The 19,055-nt window shown below is 29.8% G+C and overlaps 1 protein-coding gene across 2 annotated transcripts in view; it reads right to left on the reverse strand.

Moving 5' to 3' along the window:
• LOC107444745 (very long chain fatty acid elongase 7) overlaps positions 1-18,843 on the reverse strand; it is a 32,995-nt gene extending 14,152 nt beyond the window's left edge. Inside the window, exons 1-2 of one of the 2 annotated variants that reach the window (XM_071179872.1) lie at positions 18,703-18,843; positions 1,523-1,680 (exon numbers count right to left, since the gene is read on the reverse strand). In XM_071179872.1, coding sequence (XP_071035973.1) covers positions 1,523-1,571 — 49 coding nt within the window. In that variant the 5' untranslated portion in view covers positions 1,572-1,680; positions 18,703-18,843. Of the gene's footprint in view, positions 1-1,522; positions 1,681-13,050; positions 13,197-18,702 lie in introns of those variants that run through there. The other variant, XM_016058968.3, reaches the window with a different exon arrangement.
• Positions 18,844-19,055: the final 212 nt, after the last annotated feature.

Raw genomic sequence — 19,055 nt, forward strand, 5'->3', positions numbered from 1 at the left:
AATTGCACATTATTGTTGAAAAATATATATATATATATATATATACAAGAATAATAGGAGTTCGTGCACTCTCTACTTAGTTCAAAATATGTATATGGGTTTCATACTTTTAAACATAGTTCATACGTATGCAAAATATACATAAAAATAAAAAGTAATTATATGAATAAGTGTAAATAAGTAAAAATATGAAATCTAAGTAGCAAATTATAAAATTTGTATGTGATAATGCGATAACTGTTTCATAATATTGCCTTTTATTATTTCAGTATTAAACAGGTTGATTCATAAAGAAGTATACAGTTTCAATGCACTATAAATCAAGAACAGTGGAAGAAATTGTATGTACCTGCAGCAAAATTGCGTAAGATTATTTTAAGTTTTGTTAAGGACAGTCACAAATATTCTAGAAATGACCCCTTAGTCACACGACCTTGGCACACGACACACCTCGAGCAAGTAGTCCATTTCTACCCAAACGCATGTTAAGATGTGAAAGCGCAAGAATCAAGTATCATGATATTGACTGTGATACTCTGTTAAAGATCAACTGAAAGATGAGGGACGAATACTTTGTACTTTTTTTACTAACACTATGAAAAATCACACGGTGTTAGGTCAGGACTTCTGGATGGCAACGGGTTAAGTTGCAACTGACGAAGTCCTCGGCTTGTACAATCAATCGGTGAGGAAGATATACATCGAGGTAATCTCAAGCGCAGGTCGACCAGTGTGCTGGTGGTGCGCCACCCAGTTGAAAAATGAAATTGCCATGTTGTCCTGCAAACTGTGCCATCAACTAGAGAGTTAGCGTATCCAAAAAAAGTGGCTTCCATGATGGATTATTTTTGACATGCGCTTGGATGAAAATGGATTAATAGCTCAAAATGTGTCATGTGACTAAAGGGTAACCCATAGAAACATCTGCGACTGTCTCTAACAAAACTTAAAATGACCCCCATGTTAGCCGCGATGGCTCAGAGGATAGAGCGTTTGCTTTCCAAAGAGGTGAACCAGGTTTGAATCCTGGCGATGGCTGGTTAATATGAATTCCGCATCTGGCTTGCACCGACCACAGTGCTGACGTGAAATATCCTCAGTGGTAGACGGATCATGGATTAAAATTCCCTTGCCGTCAGGCTAACCATGGGAGGTTATAGTCTTCCTCTCCACGTAACGCAAATGCTGGTTAGTTCCAGCAAAAAGTCCTCCACGAAGCCAAATTTCTCCCAATACTTGATCCCTTGTCTTCTGGATTGGGTTTAAATTGCAAGGATACGGAGTTAAACATTAGTTGCAGGTATCTTACAATGTTCTTGATTTATAGTGCATTAAAACTGCATACTTTTTTATGAATCACCCGGTATAATTTACTAGCATTCTACAAAAATCACAAGTACTCATTCCAGACTATATGAGAAATTTTATTTATAATTTAGTTACTTTATGATCAGAAAATCCTTTTCGTGAAATTTTAAAAATACAATTTTTGAATTTTCATATAAAACTTTTTTCAACTTACCTCCTTGGTCAAGAAAATATTGAAATCCCTCATTGAGTTTTTCAAGCATCTTTGAATAAATTTGGAAAAGTGAGCTTTTTCAATTTTTAAGAGGATTTGTTGACCCAGATTAGTTTTTCCTGTTGACTTTTTGCAAATAAAGAGGTGAGCAATCGAATCTGAAAAAGAAAATGATAAAACTGTTAGGCAAAATAGTTTGTTTATACAGCTGATTGGTTCTTTTGTGAAAAGATGACTGAAGGTCACTTTCATTATTTAAAAACAGGTCATAAAAAATTCTTCTTCATTAAATAGTTTTCAACAATACTCTAATTTTCAATAATATTATGTTACCATTTATCGTACGCCGCAAACTTGTATTGTTCGTCAAGAAACACAACAAAATGAAGGCTTACTTAAAAAATAAACTTTATGAGAAGGTTTTAAAGCCCTGTTAACACATAAATCTGTTTTTTAATCACGCTTTCGTCAAACAATTAGAATATATATTTTCCTCAAAGTGGCTATGTTTTTTTATAAAAAAGTGTCTTAATAATTAAGAGCGTAATAATATGCTTTATTGCTCTATTTTTTCCTTATAAACATTTCCTTACAGAATTTATGTGTTTTATTAAAATATGCAAAGGAAATGAAATATTGGAAGACATAAGTTTTACCGAAAATAAATTTGCTGAGTATTTAGACTAGTAGAAAAATTTATTTAGGTAGTAAGACTGGAGGATACATTATAATAAATTTTATTTTGTGTTTTTATATCCACAATAGAGTTTACTAATGAATTGAACTTGTTAAATTGAAAATTTGCTCAAATAATTGTTCGTTTTTAACAATTAAAATTGTTTTATTATGCAAACTCCTAAAGTTTTATTTTATGAAAGAATATCAGTGAATGAAAGTAAAAGCTGTAATCACAAATTGTTTAGATATTTCCTTTTTTATTAAAAAAACATATTGGTTGTTCTTGAAGCTAATAAATTTGGTGCTGTTTGAATAAAAAAAATATAGAAAAAAAATCGAAAATTTATATTTTGCTTGAGGGCTAAGTAAGCCAGTTAAAGTTATTAGGCAAACAAAGTAAATCAGATTTTGTTTTGATCTGAAAACCAGAACGAAACAGAAATGTACGTTTTTCTGGAAAGCTTAGAAAATTAAAAGCGTAATCAGATATCAATTAGTTCTGGAGGTTCCCAAGGGTAAAGCGAGCAGGGCAAATTTATTGAAATTAAATGGAAACAAAATCAAAGTTCAACGGGGTTCTTCACATTGGGGTAATGAATAAGAGAAGGGAACTTAGTTTGCGAAGCGATCAGAAAAGAACTTTGTTGATTTTGTTCATTCCGTCATTTTATTCCGTTCCGTTATTTCATTTGTATCTGAACAATTGAAATAGCATACAGTACCCGGATGAGTCTTAATCTAAAATACTGAAAAGAAGCAGAAAAATCATTTTATATTCAACTTTTTCAGTATCGAAACTCAAAAAGGTCTTTCAAAAAAAGTAAATACAGGTGACAGTGCCAAGGTTTTTCCGCAAAAAAGCTGTTTATTTAACGAATTGCATACCAATGACACCATCCCCATTCCTAATGTTTAATGCTAAAAATTAATTATAAAAATAATTTTAGCATTGTTGAAAAATAGTTATAAACATAATTATAACATCATTACAGCATTGTTAAAAATAATTAAATATAATATTACCATAATTGCAACATTGTTAAAAATTATTATAAATATAATTATAACATAATTTTAACATTGTTAAAAAGTAATTATAAATATATTTACAATACTGCTAAAAGACAATTATGAAAATAATTATATCATTATAACGTTGTTAAAAAAAGTTTAACATTGTTAAAAAATAAATATAATATTGTTTAATAACTCTTTTCAAACTTTTACGCAAATAAAAAAAAATTTGAAAATGAAATGAGTGACACATGTGTTACACTGATACCTCGTGAGTAATAGAAGGATGATTTGCCAAGAGTTTTCAAAAGAAAGAACGATAGTATCAAGAATAGATAGCTATAAGACTAGTAAATTGCTTTTTGTTCTTAATAAATAAGATCATATAAAAGTCAATTTATTCCTCTTAATTTCAATGGCGATGATACTCTTTTGGAAGAAATAACGCTCATGAAATTCTAATTTGAGAATATTTCAGGGGAATACATAATAAATACTGAATAGAAGCAGAAAAATACTGAAAAGAAGCAGAAAAATACTGAAAAGAAGCAGAAAAATCATTATATTTTCAACTTTTTCAGTATCGAAACTCAAAAAGGTCTTTCAAAAAAAGTAAATACAGGTAGAAGTGCCAAGATTTTTCCGCAAAAAAAGCTGCTTATTTAACGAGTTGCATACCAATGACACCATCCGCATTCTTAATGTTAAATGCTAAAAATTTATTATAAAAATAATTTTAGCATTGTTAAAAAATAGTTATAAACATAATTATAACATCATTACAGCATTGTTAAAAATAATTATAAATATAATTATAACATCATTATAGCATTGTTAAAAATAATTATAAATATAATTATACTATAATTGTAACATTGTTAAAAAATAATTTAGCATAATTTTAACATTGTTAAAAAGTAATTATAAATATATTTACAACAGTGCTAAAAGACAATTATGAAAAGAATTATAACGTTGTTTAAAAAAATTTAACGTTGTTAAAAAATGAATATAATATTGCTTAATAGCTCAAAAACTTTTCAAACTTTTCAAAACTAGCTTCAAACTTTTACGCAAATAAAAAAAAAATTTAAAATTAAATGAATCACACATGTGTTACACGGCTATCTCGTAAGTAATAGAAGGATGATTTGCCAAGAGTTTTCAAAAGAAAGAACGATAGCATCAAGAATAGATAGCTATAAGACTAGTAAATTACTTTTTGTTCTTATTAAATAAGATCATGTAAAAGTCAATTTGTTCCTCTTAATTTCAATGGCGATGATACTCTTTTGGAAGAAATAACGTTCATGAAATTCTAATTTGAGAATATTTCAAGGGAATACATAATACAATAACATCAAAATTTAAAACAATATCAAATACCATTATTTGTACATTAGGAGATTACAAAAGAATTTCAATTAATTTTTCTATAAAAAAAAGAAAAAAGAAAGAATCATAATTAGAGCTATGACGTTTATGATATAAAGAACTTATTTATAACCAAAATTAGTTTTCGAGCAAATAATTTTTCGAAAAAATTAAGTAACCGAAGATTTGAGCATCATTATTTTATCAAACTATGTCAACGTTGTTTATGATTTCAATTCATTAGTTTCAATAAATCAATACTTTTTTTAGATATATTCATTTTCAAAATTTGTTAAGTCCCAATCTTAATTTCACAGTATTAATATTAACAAAATTTTTAAAAAATAGCAATTTACAAGGATTAGTTCAAGTTCAACAGTATGTCTAAAGAAACGTAATCAAAGCTATTCACAGTATGTCTAAAGAAACGTAATCAAAGCTATTTACAGTATGTCTAAAGAAACGTAGCCCACAAGAAGCGAGTGAACATTACTTTAAATTTAAAGTTCTTAGGAACTACTAGATCGATTTCGCTCAATTGTATTTTGCCATTTGAAATTGCATTCCTTAAGATGATGTAAAAAATTGTATACCTTACAATTCAAGTTTTTAGGCTTTTGCTAAATAAAGTAATTAAAAAAAAAATCTTTACTAAAATTTACATTTTGTGTCATTGCATTAACATTAAGTGTCCTTAAACTTTGGACCACTATCCTGACCAGACTACGAGGACCATATTTCTTATATTACGGCTACCCCCTGTATTTGTAGGATAAGAAATCCATATCCATAAAAAAAAGCCATGTTTATTCAGAGAAAGTAAGTTTTTATATCAGATTTCATAACTTAAAATATCGTCCACACTACTAATAGTAATATCGCGCACGCACACTAATTAGTTAGCATATTTGAGGTCAAACCTTCGAACCATTAAGACTGAGCCTTAGAACGTGAAGATCTGATTATTCGATTAAAAGTTGTTAGGGAGGTCCGTTTATTTATTTTTTTTTTTTGAAGCCTCTTGATTTGAAACCTTTTGATTTTACATGATATCAAACCTTTCGATTTTCTCGTCTAACTTCCGCCCATTAATTTTCAAAATTTATCAGAAGCGGTGTTCAGATACTCGATAACGCTTATTTTACCCACAAGGCTTGATTTGCCCAGTTTTTGTTGATTTATTCTCGAACATTTTAAACATGGTAGACAGAAAATCCTCACAGGTACAGAGAAAAAGCAATTCATTCAGGAAAAAAATTGGTGAATGGAACGCCATTTTCCGTAAATGAATCGTGGTCGGACCGTTGTTTCCTGACAGCACGATTGACAGTTCAGCATCTCAGCACATTTTTATGCTATTTTTTAGTCTGTTTGATTACTCAAGAAGATGGAGTTTGTTTTATCAGGAATGAAGCATTGCCAAATACCTGCGCGACAATCTCTTTTTCATTTAACAGTCTTTTGGATACCTCCTGATTTCCAAGGGATTGTGGTCTCTCGATGATCGGGTTCGATTTAAAAAGTGTTGAGTACCGAAGAATCGAACCGTCACCAAATAAAAGGCAAAAATTTAACAACAACAACAAAAAATAACGCTACCCCACAAATGCTAATGATGTCTTCAGTAATTTTACTATGCTTGAAAAAGTATTAATGGTGGTCCCTTTCTGCATTTTTTGCAATTTGTGCTCAATAAGCATTTTTCTCATTTAACGTGAATATAGCAAGTTGCGAGTATGCTTTTACTAACAATAAATATTTGTTTTTGTTTCAATAAAGTATTTATTAACGTTGAATTAATTACATAAGAAGCTAACAAATTCGGAAGTAGAATTTATTTGAAACCTTTAACATCGTAAGAAAGTTCACCGCGAGTACAAAATGGCCTTTTCGTTAATGCAAGAAAATGTGATTTAAAAATACAAGAAGTAGAATTAGGTAAAGATATGAATGATAAACATAAAATTACCTATTTAAAAAAGATAATTTTGGCGAACAAAGAGTATGAAGTAAATTGTGTCAAAGAATTGTTGAAAACTGTAATAAATGAAAAGAAAGATAAAGAAGAATTTGAAAATCATAGACGCCAAGAAGAAATTGAAGAACGCAAACGCCAAAAGGAAACTAAAGAACACAAACGACAAGACGGGGTTTAAAAAAATCAAATGGAATTTGAATTACAAAAATTGCGCATTGAATCGGAGAATAGGTCAATTAATTCGGTCGTCAATCAAAATATTAATAGTACACCAATCAAATTAAAATTAGAGCTTCATCATTTGATTCAAAAGTTTAACCCTGATATCAGTTTATGTTTAATTATGTTTGAATTTTTGGCTAAACAAGCATATATAAACGAAATTTTTTGGGTTACTCACTTGTTTCGCTTACTTCCTTACGACTTAGTTCAGTTAATCGCCTGAGAAACGGAAGAAATTGCAAACGATTTTATAATCATTTGCAATTGGGTATAATATAGCCTACGTCACAGGTTGTGTTGTTCCTACTAAATTTAACCCATGAACAATATTAAGCTATAATTTTCCTCANCCAGAATAGGGAAAATATTTCATATCGAATATCGTGACGAAGAACTATTTAATTATTTCTTAGTTGTAGAAAAAGTAATTACAGTCTTAACAGCCAAACTATAAAAGATAAGTTTCCATTGTCAAAAATTGGTGATTTTTTGAAGCAATTGGGTGCTTACACTTCATGAAGACCTCACATACCCACAGATGTGAGCTATGACGTCAGCGCCAGCTAATCTTTATCAACAAAATGGCGTATTAAAGTTGAGCTAAGTTTCTCTACATACGTTAGAATGTTAATTAACTAAAAATTAATTAAAGAGAAGTATCGCACATTGAATCAGTTGAAATACGAGCTTGGCTTACTTGAAATAAAATGGAAAAAGCAGTTGCTAAGGTAAACAAATGCCACGTTCCAACATCCAATCAGGATCGAGATACCAACATTACGTCTCTTGCAGTGTATCCCATTATGAGACTGCAGTTATTTTACAGCTTTAGACTTGGAGCACGATTATCTACAAATACCCCTAACCAGAAAAGCAAAGCTGAAATCTGCCTTTATGTCCGTTGTACAGCAATGGTTGGTGTGTTATGTTATTTAGGTGGTATACTTGTTAGCTAAAACGTGGGGACAAATCATACGAAAGTTAACTGAGGTATTTAAAGCATTATTTTTCGCGAATTTAACTCTGAAATTACCAAAATGTGAGTTTGGAAAGAAAGAAGTGGAGTATCGAGGATTTATTATAAATAAAAACAGAATTAAGCGTGTATCAAGAAAAGTAGAAGTAATATCTAAGTTTCCCAAACCTAAAAATACACCTAATATTTTAAGATTTCTTGGCTTAACAAGTTTTTTTAGAAGATTTATCCCAAACTTTGCCATTAAAGCTATATATTTAACACAGCTGACGAAACAGAATAAAATTTTCAAATGGGAAAAGAATCAAGAAGAGGCGTTGGAAACCTTTTAACGGGAGTTAACGAATCAACCAATCATAAGAACACAAACGAATCAACCAATAACTAATTAATAAATCAGCGCTTCAGGATTATAAAGAGGCAAATGCTCTTTATAATATTGAAGCGAAAACTGAAGTTCACGCTGGTTGCATGAGCAGATGGTATAGCTGGTATGTTCCTTCAGATAGGAAACGATAACAAATGACATTTAGTTTACTGTGTGAATAAGAAGACTACAGAGACGGAAAAAAAGTATCATTTCAGTAGGTTAGAGTTAATGGCAATAGTATGGACGCTAGAACGACTTAGACAATTTTTTGTTGGGCATCAATTTTACAGTAGTAACCGTCTGCCAAGCTTTAATTTATATGAATGCTGAGAAATCAAAGAACCCTTAGAAGCCCATCTTATTTCATATTGCTAATCTAGTAAGTTTCATTGCAATAAATTTTAAGTTTAGTTCAACTGAGGTCAATTAAAATGTCAGGATGGTCGAATGTAAACGCATATATATATAGTAAATAAGAAATGGCAACAGCGGTATGCTTTGTTTTGTAATATTAAAAAAAATATTGTAGAACGTCGATACAAAAAGTGCGTGTATATTGCAAGTTACGAGTAAGCGTATACTATCAATAAATATTTGTTTTTGGTTCTGAAAAGGATTTATTAATGTTAAATTATTTACAAAAGAAGTCAACACGAGGCTTCGTATATTATAAACATCTTGGTAGCCCTCACAAACTCAGTGCTTCAAGGATCTTCACTGCATGGTGTTTTGGTAATATGATATTTAAATAATAAATATACAAAATAAATTTCCCGTCCAACTCTAATAGATTCTTAACTATAGCACATATAACATACCTAGACGAAAGAAAAGCTTAGGGACAACAGATGGAGTTTAAACTCCGTTTTCGAAGCAAGAGTGCTTGAGACCAAATTCATGATAAGTTTTAAAAAAATTGTCAATCAAAGAAAAATTTACTAAGCGTGTTTCAGAATTTTATTATTTAGTGTCACCTATTTTGTAATTTTTACTGATGATTTAATCTTTTTGTTGAATAAATTTAAAGGTAGTTGAGCATCAAAAGTTGAAGTCGAATTTATCATAAGCTGAAGTCCAATTCATACAAAAGTTAAAAATGAAATTATTTTCGAATAAATATTTCTCTTAAGTTTTTCCTGTGCATTTTTTTTTATCAAACAGAATACATAATAATTCCACTTGCTTTAATATTCCAATTCCTGCCGCAGAGATAAAAAAGTAGGGTCAAAATTACCAGAATATGGTAAAATGCGCCGTTTTTCTGACTCTAAGGGAACACCAAAAAGCTCGGTATTTTTTCCCGAAGCACTTTGGTAAAACTAAGAATTAAATATAGTTTTATAATGCGTAATGAAATTTGATAATTTTATTACAATGCTTCAGAACAGGGCATAAAATCATTTATTCGGTTAAATTTGCTTTTCATTATTGTGCTTTCTATTAAATGGGTGGTTAAAAGAACTATAATTTTAAAAACAAGAATTTACAGTAAAACGTAATTACATGAATGGAAATCAGTACCAAACAGTATGGTAATTTTACTAGAATTTTTTTCTCCGTGTGAAACCTTTCACGTGAAAATTTTGCTTATTTGAAGCCTAATTTTGCAAAAATTTTTATACTTTAGAAGTAAAGTAATTGTTACCTAATTTGTTACTTAATTAATTATCACTTAATTTTTTTTAACTACTTTTAAATTTATAACACGAATAGATGAAGTAATCAGTAAAATGTTCTTTTTTCAAACAAGTGCGCAAAAAAGAGACACAAAATTGAAAAAAGCTTGAGGCCGTGTAAAACACGTTTAATAATTAGAATGTACTGAATAAACTTTCCTTCGTAATTAATGCATCTGAATGCTGAGAAGTAAAGTGAAATTATGACATCAGGTTAATGCTTTCTCACTCATTTATGCCATGAGATCTATTCTCTTAATTGAACGTAACAAAGCATTTATCTCACTTTACGGGTTATGTTAAAGTATAGGAAAATACATTTTAACAATATCTTTTTGTTAAAAATTAAAAAAAAATATTTTTGCTGCTTTTGTACTTGATATAATATGCACTTTACAATAACCTGGGTGTTAAAAATACTAATTCATAGCTATAAATTGTTAAAGACTTAAAAGAAGCAATATATTGCTGTGAGTTCATGAAAGTTCAATTAATTCAATCTATTATTATGCAACGTTAAAAATTCAATTAATTCAGTATGTTATAGTATATTGTTCATAGTGTAATTAATTCAATCTACTGATTTACAATATTAAAAATTATATATTATTCAATATTATTCAATTTATCGCTGCAAATTGTTAAAATTTAATTAATTAAGTCTACTATTCTGCACTGTTAAAATTCTAATAACTCAATGTATTGCCACACATTGTTAAAATTATAAGATTATGTTAAACCATAAAACTGTTGAAAATTATTTGCAATCATTGCAAGGTTCCAAATTTGGCCATATTATCATTATCCTTCGTAAACATAAATCCCGGTTCAACAAAAAACATGTTATTAAGTTATTCAAATCATTATTATCAAATCATAATTTTTCAAATTATATGTTATTCAAATCTACGCATAACAGTTCTAATAAAGTAATTCACATTTACATAACTATTCGTGAAATTTTAATATACATGCTACATGCAATCAGAGGGTGTTCTTTATAGTTTTGCCTGTGTCGTTTGATTCCTGGCGTTGAGAACATGAACTCTGTGATGCATGTCTGAACAATAAACAACATATAAACAATAAACAACATATATATATAATGGTGGAGAGGTTGTAGAATTATAATTTTTAAATACAGTTGTGCTGTGCATTCGGCTTGATTACTATCGAAGTTTCTACACTGGTGGACAAAATTAAGAGATGAAAAGCATTGGCACATGCAAGATACCCCCACAACGCTCCATGTGCTGGACAATGGTTCCGTGAATGCCCAGAGGTACAGGCAGGAGGTCCTAGAGCGTCTTTTCAGGGGCGCTGTTGGCCCTGAGTTCATTTTTATGGACGACAATGCGCGACCACATAGGGCTCTCATGGTTGATGAGTATCTGGAAAGCGATGATACTCAACGACTGAATTGGCCAGCCAAATCCCCTGACCTGAATCCTATTGAACATGCTTGGGATGCTCTTGGGAGAGCTATTGCGATGCGCCAACCTCCCCCACAGAGCCATTCTGGAGTTAAAAATTGCTCTGGTGGAAGAATGGGAGGGTCTTCCTCAAGTCCTCCTTAACTCCCTTATTAACAGCATGCATACTCGTTGTGCATGCTATCTGTCTGTCAGGGGTGACCATACACCATACTAGAGGCAACACACACTGTACAAGCCTCACATTTATTGTCATCTTTTATCCTTAAGTTCAGACTACATTGGATTTATTGGCAATAGGTCTTGCCACTGAATGGCACTTTCATTTTTGTTTTGCATACTTTATTATCATGGAATAAACTATATCCACACCAAATTTCATTTATTTATATTCAGTATTTTTTGAGATATTTGGGAAAATGTCTTCCATCTCTTAATTTTGTCCACCAGTGTATGTTGTGAACAAGATAACTTTGAAAAGTGACCATGCTGGTCGCCAAAGGCGTCTTTCAATGTATAAAACAAAAGTTAAAAATATTTTTTGTTAATAATAATAAAGTTGTCTCATATAGTAGTCATATTGTCTTATAAACGTTATTATTGACAGGGAAATCACATGGTAAGATTCAGTTTTCCCTCACTAACTTCCGTATTGTTTTAGTTGTCATCAGCACTTATAATTTATATTGCACAATACTTTGTATAACATCCCATGTAATATAGTTGAACACTTCTAATTTATACATATATTTAGTACCTGTATAAGAGAATTGTTTCAACTTTAGTAGAAAAGACTGTTTCATGTCAACACTGGGAAAATTCCGGATAAAACTACGATAAAAAATAATGGCGCATCGAGTGCCGGTGCTTCTCACCGTAAAATTATTTTTTGCCCTGAAATTGTACGGAGCAAAATATCCGATATAGAGTAATTTTTAAACAGTAAGTTTTACTGTAAAATCACAGACTGACTATTATTAAATAAATATTACTGCAAAAACTGCGGTATAAAATTTTACGGTAAAACTGAACTTTATGGTAGAATTGAATTCTATAGTAAAAGTGTATTTCATGGTAAAATGGATTTTGTGAAAGCTTTATTCAGGTTGCCAGTACTTTTTACCGTAATTTTCTCCGAAATTTCTTCAAGTGAAGAAATAGCAACTATTGGAAGCAATCAACAGAGTTAATGAGCTGCAATAAACAGGGGGGCTTAAACCCCCTATACCGGCTTACATATGTTTTCAAATAGATTCCAGAGCAAACACAATTCTTTTTACTACTTATATAATTGATAGCTTCAAAAAACTGTTCTACGTCACCACTATAAAAAAAAATTCCGCTTAAAACTACGATAAAACAATTAATTTCGAAGCAGACAAACAATAATTATGTAGCAAAAATGATAGATTGCCGACCCGTAGTGAGCCGAGGGTGGAGGCACCTAATTGCTTAATCTTTGTCCTCAAAGTTGTTTTGCGCACAACAAATAAGTTTTTCACGTGTTTTCCTTGCGCTAAATATGATTTTAATCAACGAAACAGACTTTATTTTTCATCAAAATTTTCTACGAATCTTAATTTTTTTTCAAAAATTATTTCGAATTTTTAACAGAAAAAGAATTAAGATATTTGCTTTTCAACACTTTATTAACAGCAGGGGACAAAAATTCTGAAAATTATGAATATATATATATATATATATTTATGAGCATATTTAAAATTTAAAAATATGAATGAATGAAGCACCGGTCTTAAATTGTGTAATGAATAGATTGACAAAAAGATAAGCTGGATAAGAAACTCACCACACTTTTTGAGATCGAACCAACACCTGTAGTTTTTCACTTTCAACTGGAACACTTTTCTCGACCGAGAGAGTAGGTCAAACACGGATGTTGTTTAACACGTGAAAGTGTTCTCTCAACGGACTTCATATCCAATGATATCCTGCAGGCGATTTTTTTCACGAAGAAAGGAATTTGTAAAAGGGACGATTCGAATAAAAAGAATAGAAAAGAATTGCATGACTTTTTAATAGGGTTACCATCTTAATCCACATTGTTTTTGTTTATGCTTTATGCACAAAGGCGTGTATCGTATTTGTGTTTTTGTGAAATGCGCTTTGTAATACGGGTGCAAGACTTATCTCTTAATGTTAAAGGATAAGAAGTCTCAGCAAGCAATCCTATAATTTATGAGGAATATGTTTAATATATATATATATATATATATATATAGAGAGAGAGAGAGAGAGAGATAGATAGNACCTGCATTTCATTTCTTTCTTGCCTAAATTATTGTTATCTAATATTAAAAAACATTTTTATTTTACTTTATTTTATTTCAGGTCAAATATAAAATAAAATTTTTTGTAACTTTCCCATATATATTTGAGACATTTTTCTGAGGAATATTTTAAGAAATTTTTTCGAGATAGATTTATTATATTGTTATTTATTATTTAGATTTATTATTTATTTAGATGAATAAATTAGACGATATATATATATATATAATATAGAATATAGAATATCCATGAAAATGTTTAAGCATAGTAAAGGAGTTTACGTATATAAGTGTATAAAATCTGTGAAAAATGCATTTAAACATATAGATTTGTGCATATTAATTATAAGAAATAAAGCATTTTTTCTTAATTATTACACATTATCTTTAAAAAATAGGCTTAAATGATCATTATACTTATGAAAAAACCTTATTATACTATTATTTTTTATTATTATTATATTATTATTATCATCCGTGTTTGGACTTTAATTCATTAGCTTTCAAAAACTCTTTAAAATTTTTATCTCTGATTTTTAAAGAAAAATGTACAGTTTTTTTTTTTTTTTTTTTTTTTTTTTTTTTTTTTTTTTGTAGGCTGCCTGACGAAACCGAAACCGGAAGTGGAAGTAAATACCGAAAAACGAAACTAAAATGTTTTTTGGTTTGGTTAGAGAATTTTAATGCTTATTCATTTTAATAAAAGATATTTTTAAAAGCAATAAAATTCATTTTCGGAAATTAATTTTTGAATTATTAGTTTTATTATTGTTAGAATTTTCTCGCAAAGTTTCAAAAAATGGATTTTTTTGAACAATGATGATTTTGCAAAAATTTCTTTGCGCTGACGTGCGTAATAAAAAATATTTATTATAGAATTCTTTGAAATGTTTTGTTTTGTTGAAATTGTTAGCAATATTTTAAACTAGAAGCTAAGATCTAAGAGTGAATTTGCTATTTTTTATCAAGCTTTAAGTAGGAATACTTAGATATTAATTCGATAATATTAATTCAATATTAAACAATGTATTTAGTTCTATTTCAATTCAGTTTTAAATTCTTTTTTTCTTCATATTTTAGATCAAATCACTGCTAATTACATAATTATTTTATTACTTTATTTTTATTTTATGTTATTTCTTTATTTTTCAAGATGTGTCAATATATCATACTTTCCTTGTAAATAATTTGTATTAAAAGATGTTTAATAATGTTTTTGAAATTTTGCCTAACTTAGTTATTTTGTTCTTCGCTTAATAATTAAAAGAAATGTCAAAATTTATTCCAAAACAAATTAGAATTGAAATGTTACAGTTTGCTAACAACGGTCAAATTGCTTGTCGGTCTGTGTAAACCAAGTCTTTAATAACTCAAATTTTATTGATGTCTATAAAAAACAGCAATAATGAAATTAATTTTATCAGTATTAATAAAATTATTCAAAAGTTTTCCTTCTTCAAAATGAGGTCGAGACAAGCTTTTCTATTGCTTCCTTATATTAAATTATCATTTAGTTTTATTTCTTCATTATGAACTTTTTTCCGTTATAATTTTTACTATTCCTGAGAATTATATTTATTTCTCATAAATTTTATTTCCCGGCTTTTTATAAATTTGAATATATATGCCATGCGACTAAAGATAAAGCTAAAGCTTTATTTTGTTATTATATAAAATCACTTCAACATTCTTCCCTTTAAGTTTGGGAATAACAGGTATACCTTACAGAAAAAAGAGATAGAATGAGAATTCATAAAAAAGGGAGAAATTTGGAATGCTATTATTTTAAAACAATAAAATTAAACCCACATTTATTTTATAATAACTCAAACTTTCTATAAATTTTAAAACCATAAAACAAAACTTATACACTGTAAGAAAATTCCGAATCAAATTAGGTAAAATATTTTACGGTTAAAATAGATTTTACGGATAATGCACAAAAAGTGACGGTACTTTTTATACCATAATTTGATATGGAATTTTTTACAGTGTAGGAAATATCATAAAATAGGATGTGGAATGCAAGAAAAAAATAGAGTTACAAGTAGTATTTATCTTTCATTTCAATCGGAGGAATAAAGCAAATCACGCCGTTTTGATTCAACTAATTATTAATTTTAAGTGTCCACTTTTCTGAACTACGGTGCATAGTAATTCTTCGATTAACAAAATTTTTTACTTAGAATTTCTAAACCCTAATTTACTACACATATTGAACTCTAAACAAATAAGCTTCCACGAGTAACTATTTCAAAGAAATGAAATATAGACATTAACGACGCAAAAAAACATTCACCGTAAAGCAACAGTTTTAATCTGTTAGGCTATGTTATGATACACATACCATGTATAGATCATATTCAATACCATATTTTATTTAAACCTATACAAAGCTGCAACAGCAGCTTTGGTAAAGTTTGACAAAGTTGAAAAGATACTTGAAATTTTAAAAATTTAAATTTTGTAACTATATTTTACACAGCACATTCACTGACGAAAAAAATTGATGAAATTACCGTACTGTATCGTAATGACATACTGGTAGGAAGTACCATAATTCTAGTATTAAAAACAATAATATACGGTACATAAACAATTCATTTGGTAATTTTTCCAATCATGCGTTTACCGGAAATTCTGGTTTTCAAAATTATGGCTCTAGTTATCTATACATATTTAGTAAAAAATACAAATCTGAAAAGTAATTTAACCGATTAAAGGGTTTTTATGCCACGCTCTAAAATATCATGCACTGTTTTTACCAAATTTCATCACATATTATGAAACCATATTTTAGGGTTAATTTTGGCAAAGTCATTACCTAAGCGCTGCGTTAAAAATTTAAGCTCCGAAAGCTTTTCGGTGTTCTCATAGAGCCAGAAACATGATATATTTTACCATACTCTGGTAGTTTTGATTTATTTACAAAAAAAAAAACCTTTTTATTTCACTCCAAAACATCTCATTACAAAATTGGTAGAAAAAACTACTGCTATCTAACTAAAATCGACTATAACATATTTTTGAGCCTGGGAAATCCCAAGTAATCAAAATGATAGGTACTGTTCCATGCGGGTGGTCTTTTGTGGTCTTTTGCCGCAGTACATATATCAGGTACCTATTACCACAGTATATATGACCACATTTAAGTAAGCATGACTGGCTGCTATAATAGTCGGAATTTTTAACGGTTTCAAAGACGGAATAGTACCAAATATTGTTATATATGTTCACTATAACAGCTCACAAGCACTATTGGGTGTGGTTTTCACTGTAAATCGACTTGGAGAGAGCTTGTTGAAATGCTGCTAAGGAGTATATTTTAATGAAAAAAGTTGTTATGAACGGGCTTGTTCTGGAACCATTCTTAACTTGACACATGGCTGCTATATTCTGTCTCGTGTCACTTACTGTTGCGAACCCTTCATGGCATCATCTAAACCGGTGATCGCCTGTCTCGAATGATTTCCCATCTTGTATCTATTTTTTTTTATGTCTGTTTACACTGGTGCCTTAAAACAAACTTTTTTATCCATGCACTAACACTTTTATTATCTATGCACTACATAAATATTGAATCCACTGTGGAAAAAAAAGATCTTACCGAGAAAGAAATTTAAGTGAACCAGATTGTTCTTTCCTGTCGAATTATTCCCCATTGAGATCTTAAAAAACAGAATTGCTAGCTTTCTTTAAGGAGTGCTTCTAGTTAGAGATCAGCTAGATCTTGGCTTTGAAATTGAGTGTGCAATGCCCAACAAAGCAATGCCCTACTGACAGAAAAGAATACATAATAGAAATAATCTTCTGTGTGTAATCCCTAAGAAACAAACAAACAACCGAATTTAAGAATCTTTGGCTCTGGAGACCTTAGATGCTTTTTAACCTGAGAGTGAATGGCTACACGTGGTTACAGGTGATTATACGTTGGTCGACAGTCAAAGCAAGCATGCTTTTTTTTATTCTACAGTCCTGTCGGGTAAAACAGAACTGCTTCCGATTCTGAAATTACAGCCATTATAGCTTTGCCCCAACTACAATACCACTATGCTTCAACTTTTTTCGAAAGTTGCTTTCCTCTTTGACTCTAAAGCGGCTCTTGAAGCAATTTGTTCTTCTAAGTCTGTTATGTCAGAGGAAATTTTAAAACGTCTCCATTAATTAACATCTTTACTATAAATGGTAAAGAGGTTGCCATTCAGTGGATACCTACCACACTGTGTCCTTCATGGAAATGTAAGAGCAGATTTCTTGGGAAAGAAAAGGTCCATCCCTGCTCCAAAAAAGTAACCATCTTAAACTGCGAAAAGATTAAAAGAGAATTCAGTCAGAAAAGCTTTTTGGGGCGATGTTATTGAAAAAGTATTCAAAATATTTTTTTTTTTAATAATACGTCCCGTTATGGCCTGGAAAAAAATCAGTTGCTGCCATCTCTTTTGGAGAAATATTGAAGGCTAAAAACGAATTATATTCTAAGGACTATATACTGAGAAAGAGGAATATGATTAAAGCCTTCATAATATGGTGAAATTTACCTTTTATCTGGCTCTATGGGAACAACCAAAAAGTTCAATAATTTTCGATGAAGCGCTTTGATAATGACTATGGTAAAATGAAGGATGAAATAAAGTTTTGTAATATGTGAGAAAATTTGGCAAAAGTGGTATAATTTGGTAATTTTATCATGATGCCTTGGATACCATATTACAAAACCATCTATTCGGTTGAATATATTTTTTAATTTTGTATTTTTCACAAAATGCGTCATAATAAGAGCTATAATTTTGGAAACCAGAACTTCTATGGTAAACTATTACCATGTGTACGAAAAAATTCATAAATGAATAGTTTAAACTCCGTATATTTTGACTTTATCACCGGAACTTTGATTTTTGTTTCTTACCAGAAATGTCATTATCATACAGTACGGTAATTTTACCAGATTTTTTTTTCCTCCGTTTACTGCAGACCAACTTAATTTCATTTGTTCGCTTTTATTTTGTTACTGCTTTTTCTGTTTTGTCCGCAGTTGGCTTTGTAATCTCTCATTAGAAGGGCAAAAAATGTTCACTATAACGCGAATAGTCTTTTAATTTTTTTTCAAATGGATTTCGAGTATGAAATTTATATAAATGCTGCTATAAAATAGAATAAATATTACAACTTACCACAAAAAATGGCTAATTCATCATATTTATTTTGGTTCTACATAAATTTGGGTAACATACAACACACAAGTGAATGCAGATGTCTAACTTTAAATTTAACTTTTATTATTAACCTTCTAAACACTACGTGAGCTATGCTCTGTTATAATGGTTGATAATTTGAAATTCGCTTAGAATATGACTCAAAGCATTTTATTTTTGGTAGAAGAAAAACATCATTAGATCGAAAATATCAGCAATAAAATATCTCCCGTGGAGTGGTTATTGAATTTAATAAAGCTTTTAAAACGCTTATCTCGTTTAAATGGATGAATCAGGTATAAATTTAGAGTTATCTATTAGTTTTTGAATAC

This window comes from Parasteatoda tepidariorum, chromosome 4 (assembly GCF_043381705.1).
Source record: "Parasteatoda tepidariorum isolate YZ-2023 chromosome 4, CAS_Ptep_4.0, whole genome shotgun sequence".
NCBI classification, from domain to species: domain Eukaryota; kingdom Metazoa; phylum Arthropoda; class Arachnida; order Araneae; family Theridiidae; genus Parasteatoda; species Parasteatoda tepidariorum.